Here is a 15079-nt window from a genome sequence, read left to right as displayed (position 1 = left end):
CCTTCGTAATTACACCCCCCACCGCCCAGGTAGGTACCCCCCCACTGCTGCAGCCCCCCAGGTAGGTACCCCCCACCTGCTGCTGAAGAGGACTTGGAGGCCGCCTCGCAGCTTGGGGATCCTCGGGTGCCGGCGTGGGAGCCCTAAGAGGTGGCCGGGAGCAATGCCCCCAGCCTGGCGTGCCCCGGACCGTGGCCCCGGTGAGTATCTGGTGTGGATGCTGGTTGTACGGGATGGTTTGAGGCAGGATCATCCTTGCCCTGCTGGGCTCGGCAGCCTCTAGAGCTCCCTCCCTTTCAGCCTGGCTTCTCTAGGGCTGCCCTGGTCTTCCAGGCAAGTGTCACACATCCTAGACAAACCAGGCTGGAAGGGACCCAGCTGCAGGGGTTGTGTCCAGTCCCTGCCCCAGCTTGTTGCAGGGCTGTCACCCTCCCAACTGCCACCACAAATGGAGGGTGTCTTTGTGAAGCTGCCGGTGGTGCTTCGGCTGCTTTGGAAAGGGATCCATAGAGAGCCAAGGGAGTGGGTGTGCAGTTTTGAATCGGGCTTGTGTCAGGGATGATGATTGCCTTGTGTAAAGTTCAGGTTGTTGATTTGCATGGGATGGTTTGGATGGGGATGATCCTGCCTGAGGCAGGGGGTTGGGTTAGATCAGTGCTTCTCAGCCTGCGGATCGTGACCCAAAAGAGGGTTGCAGGAATATACAAAAGGGTCACAAGCAGACTTTAAAGATGGATTCTTTAAAGGAGAAAAATATGAGAAACCGTGGCTTTGCCCATGCAGGCTGGAGGAGTTCCAGCTTGCCAGGGGCTGCTTGCCCCCCCTACCCCACACACTGGGGGGGCAAGCAGGTCAGGAGTGAGGGGCACTGGGTCAGGACTGGCCATTCGTGTTTACAAATGAATCCTGGTACAAAAAAGGTTGAGAACCACTGCACTAGGTGACCTCTGCTTCTCTATGGCTTCTATAAGATGCTTGGCTACATCAGTCTGGCCCCCTCAATTATGGTCTCCAGTCAAAATGGTGACCACATTTGACAACATGATAGCCCACCTGCCAGCTGCAGCCCCTCTATTTTCTTCCTCCTCCTTCCCCTCTTATTTTTTCTTTTCTCCTTCCTCTTGGGCCACTTGATAAATCCACAGTGTATCCACACCTTGAATGCCATGCCCAGATCTGGTCTCTGCACCTCAAAAAGGATATGCAAGAGTCGGAGAAAAAGATCTGGGAGGCACTGGGGACAGTTTGCTGACAACATTGGCTTGGTACTCAGCAGCTGTCAACAAGGCAAACAAAATGTTAGGGGTTATGAAGAGGGGAATAGGAAACAAAACAGAAAGCATCATCATGCCCCTGTATAAATCCATGGTGTGTCCAGACCTTTAATAATGTCCTCAGTTCTGGTCCCCACACCTCAAAAAGGATATAGAAGAAGAACTAGAGGAGGTCCAGAAAAGGGCACTAATGATGATTAGTGGTATGGAGGGGCTCCTGTAGGAGGAGACACTAAAGAAGCTAGGCCTATCCAGTTTAGAAAAGAGAGGCTTTGTTATTGGGGGGGACACACATGAGAAGGGTTTACAAAAGGCTACATGGCAAAGAGAAAGCAACTAGGGATTTTTTATTGACTCTTTCTTACAATGCAAAAACTAGGGGTCATTAAATGAAACTAGCAGGCAGTCAGTTTAAAAAGAACAAAAGGAAGTTCTTTTTCACACAACATGTTATTACAGTGTGGAAATCATTGCTACCACATGTTGGAGAAGCTGTGAGTGTTGGAGAAGCTGAGAGTTTAGCCAGAATTCAAAAAAGGATTCGACCAGTTCTTGGAGGAAAGGGGCATCAGTAACTGTTCAGCCTGGGAGTGAGGGGCACAGCTCTGAATCAGAACTTCCTAGACCTTGAATGCTGAAGGATGCAAGTGAGAGAGGAACAGTGGGGTTAACTCTGGTTGTTTTCCAGTTAACTCTCTCTTTTAACATCCGCTCTGCCACTGTGACACACAGGAAACTGGGCAAGATGGACCTGGCATCTGACCATAAAATGGCAGTTTTTATGCTCCTATGTTCTCACCTCTCCCCTCAACACCACTGCATGTTCAAAATAGTATCCCCCTACTGCTGCTTTGCCAGCTGCCCCACCTGTCCCAGTGCTGACTCCCCGATCCCACTGTTCAAGACTGACTTAAAGAAAATAAGGACTTGTTGCAGACGTGCATTCTACAATTCTGTTATCAAGTACAATACAATTGTGGCTTTTGATCATGCCACTGAGTGAAGTGCAAGTTTCTTATTGGGAGAAATCTTAACATGGTCTCCCTGCCCCTGTAACCCTAGTCCAAATCTATTGAATGTGTTGTAGCATTAAACTACTTACAGCTCAGAAACATGTTGCCTAATGCTACAAAAAGGGTAGCACGTGTGCCTTCTAGTACATCTAAAATTCATGGCAAAATACTATTAGTAACACAGGGAACTTGAAGCATATTTGCAGATGATTTAAAGTGGGATGTTTAGAAACAAAACATGCTTTCATTGTGCTTTAATAAAGCAGTGCTCCTTTGCAGTCTCTACTTCCCAAATAAGCAGCTGTGCCCTTCTAGCCCAGAAAAGTGTTGGAAACGCTAATCCGGTAAATAATAGTCATGCATACTATATCATGCTAGATTTACTTAGCATTCATAAATAGGCAGCTTCTTTGGTGTTTGGTTTTACAGATCAGGGACACATCCTCTAGTGCAGTGGTTCTCAGTCTTGTTAGACTTGAGTCACCCCTTTCGATGTCAAGCTCACTTTTTGACTGTGGAAAAGTAATAGAGCATTTTGAACTCTGGAGGGACCACAACACTTTGAATAGTTTTGACCCTATGGATTCCTATTTAGAATCTGTTGGTTTATGTTTGTGAATCATCTGTAGGTGTTTGCGCACCTAACCCTGCTAATACTGGGCAGCACCTCATGGCACTTGTAGCAGGATCTTGTGGCACCTTGGCTGAGAATTGCTTCTCAAGTGCTTCTGCAAGGTGCCCTAATACAGTCCTTACTACAACTTCATCAGGTCCCCTCCCTTTTTGTTCTGTGTCTTGAAATTGCTGGTCTCTGGCTCCCTAATGTGCAGTGCAGTACAGCAGAACCGAGTCTAGAGTGTAGCAGCCAGCCGCCCAGAACTAGCATTTTTGAGGAACTGCCATAGATCATATTTTTGTGGTTCCAAAGCACACAGGAAGAAAGGTAGAAGAGGGCCTGGGAAGAGGCACTGGGGAAGGTATTTCAAAATTGTTGGGTGCAACTTTTACCTTTGAACCTGAACAATAACTGCCTGTTACTTTTCTTGCTGCCTTTATAGGACCTGCACCCGAGGTGTCCAGATTCTCACGGACACCATTTAACATGAGGCCAACATGTGGCAAACTTGCATGTGAAGTGGGAGAAAACAACAAAAGCGGAAGTATTTGACTTCAAAGAAGCTTCTGAAAAATAAGGGAAGGCAGTGCAAGAGTGAAAGAGGTTTTTCCTGGGATGAGAAGTGAGAGCAATGGTTTCCAATAAGGGACCTGGGAGAAAAGGGGCTCTCTGTCACCAGGAAGCTGGATGAAAAGAGATTCACTGTTACAGGGCAGGGCCTTGCTGTGACCTGAGAAACTACAGAAACAGACAGGATGAAGCAGACAGCTGACGGAGCTAAGGAATGGATGGATGTTGCTGACAAAGTGTACTTCCTAACAAAGTCTCCTGCCTCCTTAGTCTTTGATGCTTCACTGCATTCAGAGCTGCCAGCTTTTTATCATCCTCAGCTCTACAGACTCTGGAGAACCTCAGCCACAGCTCCTCCCATGTGGCAGCGAAAACAGCAGCTTGTGGGAGCAGAACTTCATTGATCCTTCCAACCCAGCCTTGGGGTTGGTACCATGTCATTCCAGCCACCAGGAGAAAAGGCCGAGGCAACAAAAATGTCAAATCCAAGCTGTTCTTCCAGATTCTAAGCATTAGCAACGTTTCCTGACAGCAAAAAGCTGTGTCCTTCTGTTTTTAAAATGCATAGAGATATGCGATATATATGTGACGAGTGCTGTCTTATAGACAATAACACCCCTACCATCCTCCCTCCTGGATAGTAGGCTCTGGCACTGAAACAGACCATCCACTGAAAGTATAATTACCACATTCAGAAACTCTTGAAAATATACAAAACCACACAATACAGACCTTGCTTAATGAAAATACAGCCTCCCTCACAGGGGAAGTGCACTGTTACCACTGATATTTCCCCGACAGTAAACTTAAACCCCACATCCCATTCAAAGTCAGCAAAGGCATGTAGAGTATACATGCTGCTTAGCAAAAAACCAAAAAAACCCCACAGAGCCCAGCAGTGAATTGCAAGCACTGTTACTAGCACATCTCTACTACAACAAACCTTGCCAGGCAACTAAGGGTTAGGCAGGTGTTTGTTACTTCTATGAGCCTTCAGTTAGCACCTGCTCCACCTTCCCTCCGATCTCTCAGATGCATGCTGTGCTGTCATGCTGCAGCTGCTTAGGTAGTACTTAAACGGTTCTTTTCTGTCATCCATGCAGCCAGTAAAGAGCTCTCTGCCATTGTAGCAGAAGGCAAATGGATTCTCCCAAGATAAGGGGAGGACTCTGAATACCATAGTGCTAGCCAGGCTAGTAAATCAGTTTTTTCTTTTTCTTTTTCTTTTTTAACCCCACTATTGGAGACAGGCGAGAGTTCCTGTAGAGTTCATGTGCCAGACCATGGCATGCAGTGGCATTTTGCTTGGCCCACACACCTCAGGGTAGACAGTGGGGAAGGGGCTGGGGCTGTGCTGCCACAGCAAGGATCAGGCCCTTCATAGCTTCCCTGCTGTTTTCTGGCATACCAACTTCCTACAAGTCAAGGTTGCAGATATTTTTGGCACTCTGCCCAAAAACACTGCTGACTCCTGTAGATACTGGTGTTGCAAATTCTTCTAGACTGGGGCCAGAAACCCCTAGCATGTGTGGCACAAGAAGCCATGTTTATCAGCACACCACAGCCAGTGCAGACTTTGGGCAGGCTCCTGCTGCCAGCTACAGAGCCCAGGCTGGTCATAGCAGGGATGCTGCAAGCAGCTGTAATGGGGTCCACAGAGCCCCAGCCCAGCTCATTGCCAGAGGCAAGTGCGGACACACCTTGGGGCAGACAGTGGGGAAGGGGCTGGGGCTGCACTACCACAACAAGGATTGAGTCCCTCACAGCTCCCTTACCATCTGTCCCTGGCATGCCAACATCTTACAAACTGAGGTTGTGGGGGGTTTTGGCACTCTACCAAAAAAACTTTGCCAGCCCCTGTTCTAGATCATCTTATATGGTGGCCTGATGAGGCCTTGAAGCACAACTGAGTTCTGTTTTTGAATTCTCAGATCTGTACATGAGAACAAATAGTTGGAAGATGGATTTGCTCTGATGCTGTTGATCCCACTTCTGTATGCACAGCTATCTAGAGGATCGGGAAACCTTGCCACAAAGGCTGACAGTATCTTTTTAATAGCAGCACACATGTAACAGCTTCAACTGCCAAACTTCCTGCATCAAGTTGGTTAGCAACTGAGTGGTAATAAGGGGAGAAGGTAGTAATAGGTGCCAAGCATTCAGGTGGCAATGGCCCACCTTTCTGAATAGATAAGGAGGCACTCATCCATTGGTGTACTGCTGCTACAGATCTGGGTTAAGCTGGGTGCAGGTCTCCAGGGAAGGAAAGAACCCTTAGTTGTCTGAAGGGTGTACAGTCCGATCTTGTATGGCCAGTTGATGCTCAAACCTCAATATGCTGTTGCATTTAAAGGAATCATTCCAAAAAAAGTCCTTCCGGAAGCAACTGCTCAGTCTCCTTGTTCTCCTTTTCTGTGCTCTTCTTTTCCTCCTCATCCATGTTCTCTTTCTCATTTTGATGCAGCTGTTGCTGGGTAACGTGGTAGTCAGGACATAAAGCTGTAGCTGTCTGGCAGCAGTGCATTGGAATGTATCTGTACAATGAGCTGCAGATTCCCAAGTATGAGTATCACAGCTCTAAGCATATTAGGAGTTTGAAAAGGGTGCCAGCTATCCAGAAATGTCCAATCATGGAATAGCGTATGGGGATTTTAGAGTTTGATCCCTGGATGTGCATTGCAACGGCCTGTGGCTAACTTCTGCTAGGTATCCCACTGCACATCCTAGGACAGGGGTGGGCAAAATGCGGCCCAGGGGCCGGATGCAGCCCACCAGGCCATTCTATCCAGCCTGCAGGGCCCCTAAAAATGTAGAAAATTAATATTAATCTGCTCTGGGCTGCCTGTCGTGCGGCCTTTGATGGCTTTCCGAAACTCAGTAAGCGGCCCTCTGCCCAAAATAATTGCCCACCTCTGTCCTAGGAACAATCCCATGATGCCTACAGGTCAACAGCACAAAAGGATGTGGGATACCTGGCCACTCTGCTGAGCACATGCTTAGAATTTCCTCTGCATCTGCAAGGAGTGGCTTACTAGTAAAATAAAAGCCAGTTGTTCATTTAGAGGAGGCTGTTACTTTTCTGTAACTATGAAGCAATTACAGTGAAGCATCTCACTTCACAGTAAATCCCTACCCCACTGAAGACAAGCCCTCAACTTCATAAATCCCCTTTGCAGTGTGGTGAGGAATATGCCTTTAGCCTGGTTAACAGCCATTTCCAAAGTGCTTGAAAAGGGGTCTTTGCATGAGAGCCCTGCTTTTGTATGACACACATTGGTTGTACTGTTAACTTGCTGCTTATGAAACTGTCCCATCTGTGTGTAAAATGGATGTCTGATCTTTCCTCTAGTTGGTGATGGTGAGTCCAACATCAGAACAGTATGACAGCTTGCTGCGGCAGATGTCAGAGAGAATTGATGAGGGCTGTGGAGAGACCATCTATGTAATTGGGCAAGGATCAGGTGAGCATATATTCCATCTGAAAGTAAGAATTAATACTATGAAAACATTGGTTCATTTTAGTCTGTCAATTGCCAAAGGCAGTACCTGGTGTTTCAGAGACACCTCCACACTAAACAGCATGCAGGACAGCTTCTTCCTCAACACCTGGCTGTTGCTTGGCAAGATGTGGTTTGTTTACAATATTATTGTCTTATCTGCCATAGCTCTAAATATTATTGATATAAAATCATGCAGACTCTTTGAAGTAAGAATGATTGGCATTAGAGCATGTTACTGCAAGATGAAAGCTCTGCAGTTGTATCATCAGTCCTGATACAGACTCCCTCCCTGCTCAGGTGTGCTCACTTTATCTGTGTACTGTAAATTTCTTTAGTTTGTAAAATGGGAGCTCCTCACAGGAGTACTTCAGAAGTGTTTTAATCTAATTACAGGTTTTAACAGAAGCATCTGCTTCTGACTTCTGGAAGTGTATGTCATAGATTGCCTGTACTATATAATGGCTTTAATTTTATATATGTTAGGTGTGGCAGCAGTCATTTATCTTTGCAGCTTTGATATGTCTGTCCTTTGCCCTCTTTTGCAATTCAGTTTTTTGAAGGCACCTCATACTGGCAAGCAGCATTGCACTTCCTTAGAGAAATTTGAGGCACAGGCACCATGGTGGGGGAAGGTGAAGAGAACCCTCCTCCCTAGTGGGGGATTCCCTTTTCCTGGCAACTCATTCCTCCCGTGTCTTGGCCAGGGATTGAATCTAGGTCTCCCATGCGGCAGGTGAGAACTCTACCACTGAGCCATCAATCCCTGGGCTGCTGCCTGCAGCTCCTGGGCTCTAGTCCCTCTAGGATCCTGTGTGTGCCACCTGCACACCAAGCCAGCTGCCCAGGGATCAAAAGAAAAAAAGGGCCCCAAGCTGCCACCTTCAGCTTGGGGTTTGGGTCCCTCCTGGACCCACTCCTCACCGCCCTGTGCGCCGAGCCAAGCTGCTGCTTTGGCTCGGAGGCTTCAGTCCTGCCCAGACCCGTCTGCGCGCTGCCCTGTGTGCTGCTGCAGTCAAACCACTTTCTGTGGCTCCCAGGCTCAGGGTCCCCCTGCTGGAGACTCGCTGTGCACTGCCCCATGCACCAAGCAGCCGAGCCAAGCTAAGCCAAGCCGCCCCCTGCAGCTCCCAGGCTCCTGGTCCTCGCTGGAGACTTGCTGCTCACTGCCCCATGCATTGAACAACCAAGCCAAGCTACCTCCTGCAGCTCCCAGGGCTCGTCTGGGGCAACCGCTCCACCCCACTGGCCAGCTCTTCAGAACTTCTCTGCTTGATCCCTCCTCATCTCCACCAGGCCAGGTGCACTGCCCCTTTTATCCCCCGCCCCCCAGGTGGCCAGTGGGACCAATCAGCAGACATGAAGTGAGTCTTTGCTCAGGTCCAGTTTCTCTACCTGGCTCCTGGGTGGGGGGGTAGCCTTCTCCTTTTCCAGGGGTCTGATTGGTGAAGAAAAAGGATTCCCCCCTACTCCCCACCAATCATTTTTGAACTTTTCAAAACCCCTGGGCCAAGCCACTACTGGTTACCCTGTCACATCTGTATCTTAATGTCTGTAGTTTTTACTCACAAGAAAATTGTAAATCCAGTCAAATTTACAAAATGTGTTGTTTGTATTGTTGGGGACTCCACTGGTCCCTGTATCTACTTGCTGACTTTGGTGGTTATATAGCCACATTTCTCCCTTTTAAAACATTCCTTTGTTGCAATATCAGAGATGAATGGGGGGATTGGGTATGTGGTATGGGCTGTTACGTACACAAAATAAGAAAACGAGGGGGAGAAAGCAGAACTCTTACTTCCCTTTCTGTGATTCTTGTGTGTTACTTTTCCAAAAGTGTTTTACCTATGATCATTACAAAGTCTGGCTTAATTTGCTGGTGCCCTTTTAATTTCTTTAAGTCTTAATGTTAAAATCATATATTTCCTTTAGAAATAGGATGTTTCCCCTGTTTTCTTGTGCTTGTGTTTTTCTGATATGTGTAGGTGTCATTCAGTGCCAAAGATGACAGCTGTTAGGAAAATAAAATTCCCATTTGTTGTAGGCTAGGGAGCAACAATAACTTTTTATTCTTTCCCTTCAACCTCTTGTTAGATGGGACTGAGTATGGCCTGAATGAGGCAGACATGGAAGCATCTTATGCCACACTGAAGAGCATGGCAGAACAGATTGAGGCAGACGTGATCCTCCTACGGGAGCACCAGGAGGCAGGAGGCAAGGTGCGCGACTACCTTGTTCGCAAGCGCGTGGGTGACAACGACTTCCTGGAGGTCAGGTGAGGAGATGCGTGCAGGTAGGGTTAGTCAGCAACACAGCCACATTTCTTTTATCTGAGCAATGGGTGGTGCCAAGCCAGTGACACTGATTTGCATGTGGGTGTTGCAGGCACTCAAGAAAAGAAGCAAGTCGACCACTCCTTGCTAATTAAATCTATTTTTTCCCTTTTGATATACAAGAGAGTCTACAGTGACCTATGGCAGAGACTCCTGTATCTGGGTAACAACTGCTCAGTTTGGGGGTTTCTTTCTGTGGGCTGAAAGCACCTCAAGGAATCTCCTGTGTGTTTAGCAATTTCTATGGGGGCATTTGGGACTCTTGCAAGGAGAGAGCTTTCTAAAATAAAACAGGTTGTGGAATAAGACATCCTTTGCTGTTTAATTAGCAGTTCAGTTTTGCCCAGATTTCTAGCGACCAAAGTTCTCTTTTGATGAGTGCCTAGCATCTTCTGTAAAATAGCTTGAGGGTCTCAGCACAGTTCCAGATGCACCAAGTTTCTGCATCTCACAAATGGCAACCACTGGTGGTGCTCATTGTCCATGAAGATACCCATATGTGAACTGAGTCTTGCAGAGTATTTCCCCTACAAGTGGTCCTTTGGGTTAGGGCGTATGTTGCTGCTCCAACTTTACCCACCCACTCTAAAAACAGAATGTTTAAATGTCCAGGCTATCCCCAGCATCTGTTGCTAGTAATGAATTAACATGACAAGCTTGGAGGAATTCTAAGGGAAAACTAAGTTGAGAGCTGTCTCCTTATTTTGAAGTGCTACAATGAATATATCTGAGTGAGTGTCAGGTTTTGGGAAACAATTATACTGTGAATCTCATCAGGCTTTCCTGGATTGGTTTAACTTCCTGTGTCCTTGCTTGGACACCAACAAGAGACTTCCATACTTCTGATCCAGAGGTTATGTAGCCCATGGACTTCGGGCTCCTCCTCTGTAGACTAGAAGCTACAAAGTAGATCTCTGCTCTGTTTCTGAGGATCCAATGCTCTTTGAAACAGCTTGGGAATGTTACTGTTATTTCCATGTGAGTCAGGACGAAAGAACGCTAAATTATTTTCTCCTGTCCTCTCTAGGGTAGCAGTAGTTGGCAATGTGGATGCAGGAAAAAGCACATTACTGGGAGTCCTGACACATGGCGAGCTGGACAATGGCCGAGGCTTTGCCCGGCAAAAACTCTTCAGGCACAAGCATGAGATTGAGTCGGGCCGTACCAGCAGTGTAGGCAATGACATCTTGGGTTTTGACAGTGAAGGCAATGTGGTGAACAAGCCTGACAGCCATGGAGGCAGCCTGGAATGGACCAAGATTTGTGAGAAATCCACCAAAGTCATCACTTTTATTGATCTGGCTGGGCATGAAAAGTACCTGAAGACCACAGTCTTCGGTATGACTGGCCACTTACCAGACTTCTGCATGCTTATGGTAAGTATTGTGCATTACGGCTAAGAGTAGATGCTCTTCAGAGTTGTAATGCATCCCCAGCTTCTCTTCTATTGAAGGACCACAGCAAAAGGGAAATGACAGTGTTCTCAGTAGGAAGAATATGATTGCCAATGTAGAGGCGTGGCCTGAACTCCATGGCTAATCCATGAGGCAAACACTATTGCATCTTCAGCAAACCTAAATGGTCAGGATTTGTTTAGTTTTAATCTGAAAACAAGCATTCTGAACACGTGAATAGAAAACTACTGCTACCCTAGCAGCTAAAAGTGAGGATGAGAAGTCAGTTCATCAACTGGTTAGACAGCCATTGGTGGGTTTAACATTCTTGCTTTTTTTTTGTGGGGAGGAGTCTGTTCCACACATGCATGATCCATGATTTCTGCTGTCCAATTACAGCTTGTTGAATGTCTGGTTTTCTGTGTCATCCAGCTCTTCATTGTTGTGACTTTCTTTACCTCCTCCCATGTCCCTGATGTAGGTTGGTAGCAATGCTGGGATTGTTGGGATGACCAAGGAGCACCTGGGCCTGGCATTGGCACTCAATGTTCCAGTCTTTGTTGTGGTGACCAAGATTGACATGTGCCCTGCCAATATCCTGCAAGGTAAATGAGAATCTCTCCAGCCAACTGCCCTTTGCTGTTAGGCACATTTACTTTCTCATGGCTTACCATTCTTCCCTCAACTGGGCTAACGTATTGCTGCTGAAGATGTAGTCTTGTACTTGGTTTGCTATGCTTACAGCCTAGATGCATTCTATAAATGCATGTTTTTTCTTCGTAAAGCTTTTCTCTTGCTAGTATTACAGCTACCAGCTTCCAAATGACCATTATTTGCATTGGGTAGACGTGTAGAAGAATTCTGCTTGACCAGGCTTTCTGGAAAAGAGGCAGCCAACTGCTTTTTGCTGATGTTGGATTAAGCATTTTCTTGGGATCTAAATATGGTAGAGGTCTCTGGGTGTTTTTCTGGGTGTTTTTTGCTTTTCCTTCTGGCCCTTTCCTATGTTTGAATGTATGCCCGGGATGTAATTAACCCTCTTTCTTTCATAAAATTCCTCTCCCATTTAATTTTGTTCCAGTGATGCCAGGGGCATGTTTCTGACCAGAATTACATAGGTCTTGAGAAGTGAAAAGGCTAATGATCTCACTGTTTTCTATAGCTAGTATTTTTTGTAAAAAAATCTGCATCCTTATGCTTTCGGTACACAGAAGGGAGTGAGCAGTAGATACTCTAAGTCTTAGGAAATGGAGGCATAACAGCTGTTTGGCAAATAATAAAGGAAATCCCAGTCATAAGGCCAGTAACTGGGCAAGGAAAGGAACACCCTTGATATGGATGAGGAATTAGACATTTTTAGCAAAGGACTTTGATCTCTGAGCCCACTGTAGCATCAAGTAAAGGGTCTTAAATGTGGAAAAATTGGCCCTTCACTTCGAGTTTTGTGTATGAGCTGCAAATTCCTTAAGCGAAGCTGGTGCCTCCATACCCAAAATGTTGTGCTTCTACCAGTTGACTTTTACGAACAGGGAGTTATGGTCTCTCCTTAAATAATAATTGGAAGGTATAAATTAATAGCCAGCTTGGACATTACTACTTCTTTGTAAGTGGGTTGCTTATCTGGCTGTCTTCTGCAAGCAGGTTTGCTCCCTGAGGAGCTCCTCAGCCAGTAGTCCCAAGCAAAGCACAATCTTTTAAATAAATAAAACCAAATCCTCTGTCCTGTCCTGGACATGAGGAAGAGAAGCCCCATTTGCTCTTGCTTCAGCACAGCAGCCCTGGTCTCTCTTGCAGCCTGCTTTTCTGCACACAGCTTGCTTCCTCTTCCCTTTGCCTACTCTTCTGGAGCTTTTAAAGCTCCCAGACAAGGCTTCCTTTTAATCCAAGTGACCCACAGCTGGGTTTTCTCAGTAGGGCTGACTTTTCCTTTGTAAAAGAACAGATACCTGGTTATACATTTCTTTTCCTGTCTATAGCACTACACAGTTGGGAAGGTATGTTGTAGGGGAATCATTTTCTGTATCCAGGAATGACTACTGCTGAGTCCAGGATACTGGCCTGAATAGGAACTGGTCTGCTCCTATCTTAGGGGAAGAGGGGAGCCAAATTATCTCCCATGGATATGTCTACACCACTGCAGCAGCATGCCCTGGCCAAACATTTCTGACCATGTTCTGAGATGGCTCTGAGGTTTCCACTAACTGCTTCCCAGGTCTCAGTTCCTGGTGTGCTTGAGAGAATCCATTGGGAACAAGCCCAAAGCAGCCTCACTGGTCTATTTCTGGGATTGGAGCATGCGTTTGGGGAGGGAAATGAGCTTTGCATATTTGGAAACATAATCGCTAAGGTACATTGCTGGGTAAGATATGTCTGCAGCGTAGCCATGTCCTGAATGTGCCTGCAGATTTGTGTTCTCCAGTGCTATTTTGTTTTCGGTTTTGTGTGCTACTCTTTAAGACCCTCTCGCTTCTGAGGACTTACAGCCATGAGTTCTCATTGGCAAGGCTGGCTATTTGTCAGAGAGAACACCACGGCCTGTCATGGCAAAAGAAGCGAGTCTCAATTCAAATACATTTCATTCCTGTCTTCTCACCAGCATCATTTGTCATGGGAAACTGAGGATAGTTGAATGTGTTATCAGCATTTAAAGCTATTTGTTGAACAACCTTAACTTTTTCTCTTCTGTCAAGAGCACAGAGGCAAATCCTTGACAGAACAGTGGTAATAGAACAGCTCAGCAGTATGTTGGCCAGCATGAAAGATATGACTGTTTGAGAGAAGGTGGAGAGAAAAGGCAGGGGAGTACAGTAAATTTGAACAGAAATCGTGACTGCACTAAGCACCAGCCTAACTCCTAAGTCTTCAGCCATTGTATCCTCTTTGTTCAGTGACAAGCATGCCTGTCTTCTTAAGGAAACCCACCAAAGACAGCTTGTAAAGAGGGGAGATGTTACCCTAACTATGTTCATTTTACTCTTTAAGAAACCCTGAAACTGTTGCAACGACTGCTGAAGTCTCCAGGGTGTAGGAAGATTCCTGTGTTGGTTCAGAGCAAGGATGATGTCATTGTAACAGCTTCCAACTTCAGCTCAGAGAGGTAATGAGAGTTGAAGAGCATGGTTGGTCCTACAGTGCTGTTTGGGGACTGGGTGAGACAACATGGAATAAGAATAAGACATCCAAACCTGTAGTGCTGTTACGTCTGCTGCGTAACAGGTTGGTTCCAAGTTTGGTCTTTCAGCATGTCCTGTCCCATCCCCCTGCCCCCACTCCCCACACACACACACAGAAGAGTAGTAAAAGTTTTCTGTTGGACAGTTCATGGAAATAGGAAGGGGAGTACAGATCAGGGCTCACAAGTCTCCTTTCTGAATGTTATTAGGAAGATGAGTTGTATTGCTAAATTTCAAAGATAGTGTGTTTTGCAGCTGGGTTTGACTGCCAGGTTCCCAATACTATGTATTGGGTTCAGTCCAAGATCTTGGGTGCCTTCCTGAAGGTGGAATGCAAATTAAAGATGGGGTGTGTGTTGTGGGGGAAAGATCTAACTACATATGTGTCTCTGTCTCCACAGGATGTGCCCAATATTCCAGATTTCTAATGTCACTGGTGAGAACCTGGATTTGCTAAAGATGTTTCTCAATCTCTTGTCTCCACGGACCAGTTATAGGGAGGAAGAGCCAGCAGAATTTCAGATAGATGACACTTATTCTGTCCCGGTAAGGAGTCTGGTGCTGAGAAGGGCTATTTGCTCTGTTTCTGAGACTGGGCATCATGTGAAATGGGGAGTTGCCTGGAAAGTTTGGACTCCATTGCTGCTTTCATGTGGTGGATGACTCCATTTACTGGTGTTTCTTGGTGCAGGGTGTAGGAACAGTAGTGTCTGGGACAACACTGAGAGGCCTGATCAAGCTGAATGACACCCTGCTTCTGGGTCCAGATCCCCTTGGCAACTTCCTGCCCATTGCTGTCAAGTCAATCCACCGCAAACGCATGCCAGTCAAGGAAGTCCGTGGAGGCCAGACTGCCTCCTTTGCTCTGAAAAAGGTGAGTGTATGACTTTTCCTGAGAATAGGGACCTCCTTTTGGCAGCATCCACTCACATCCTGGTTAAAGTAAGACTGTCTCCCCAAACCCAAAGACTAGGAGGGGAGAGCTCTTCAGTTACCATTTTATGGTATCTCACATAAGCTTAATGAGACCTAGAAGGATCAAACTCCATATCCTGTTTTCCTTTCACCATAGGTCAGCACATTGTCTGTGCTCTTTTCCTCGGCTGTGATTTCATCAGGTCCAAAATAGTAAGACAGGGCTGGTAGGAGACTCAGAATGAAATATGGGTGTTTACAAAGTTGAAGTTGGCAGATGATGCCAAGCTGGGG

General features: G+C 46.4%; 1 protein-coding gene across 6 annotated transcripts in view; it reads left to right on the top strand.

Annotated features, from left to right (window-relative positions):
* GTPBP1 (GTP binding protein 1) overlaps positions 1 to 15079 on the top strand; it is a 22878-nt gene that overhangs the window by 270 nt on the left and 7529 nt on the right. For 2 of the 6 annotated variants that reach the window (XM_019515184.1, XM_019515183.1), the window contains exons 2-8: positions 6823 to 6934; positions 9065 to 9245; positions 10331 to 10679; positions 11179 to 11302; positions 13680 to 13794; positions 14272 to 14416; positions 14562 to 14744. In XM_019515184.1, the coding sequence (XP_019370729.1) occupies positions 6823 to 6934; positions 9065 to 9245; positions 10331 to 10679; positions 11179 to 11302; positions 13680 to 13794; positions 14272 to 14416; positions 14562 to 14744 (1209 nt within the window). Of the gene's footprint in view, positions 1 to 30; positions 62 to 96; positions 201 to 3345; positions 3899 to 6822; positions 6935 to 9064; positions 9246 to 10330; positions 10680 to 11178; positions 11303 to 13679; positions 13795 to 14271; positions 14417 to 14561; positions 14745 to 15079 lie in introns of those variants that run through there. The other 4 variants (XM_019515187.1, XM_019515185.1, XM_019515186.1 and 1 more) reach the window with 4 other exon arrangements.

This window comes from Gavialis gangeticus, unplaced genomic scaffold, assembly GCF_001723915.1.
Source record: "Gavialis gangeticus isolate Ggan-Ray unplaced genomic scaffold, GavGan_comp1, whole genome shotgun sequence".
In the NCBI taxonomy this organism is placed as follows: domain Eukaryota; kingdom Metazoa; phylum Chordata; order Crocodylia; family Gavialidae; genus Gavialis; species Gavialis gangeticus.
Note: the sequence above shows the minus strand (reverse complement) of the source record. Positions and strands in the feature narration are given on the sequence as shown.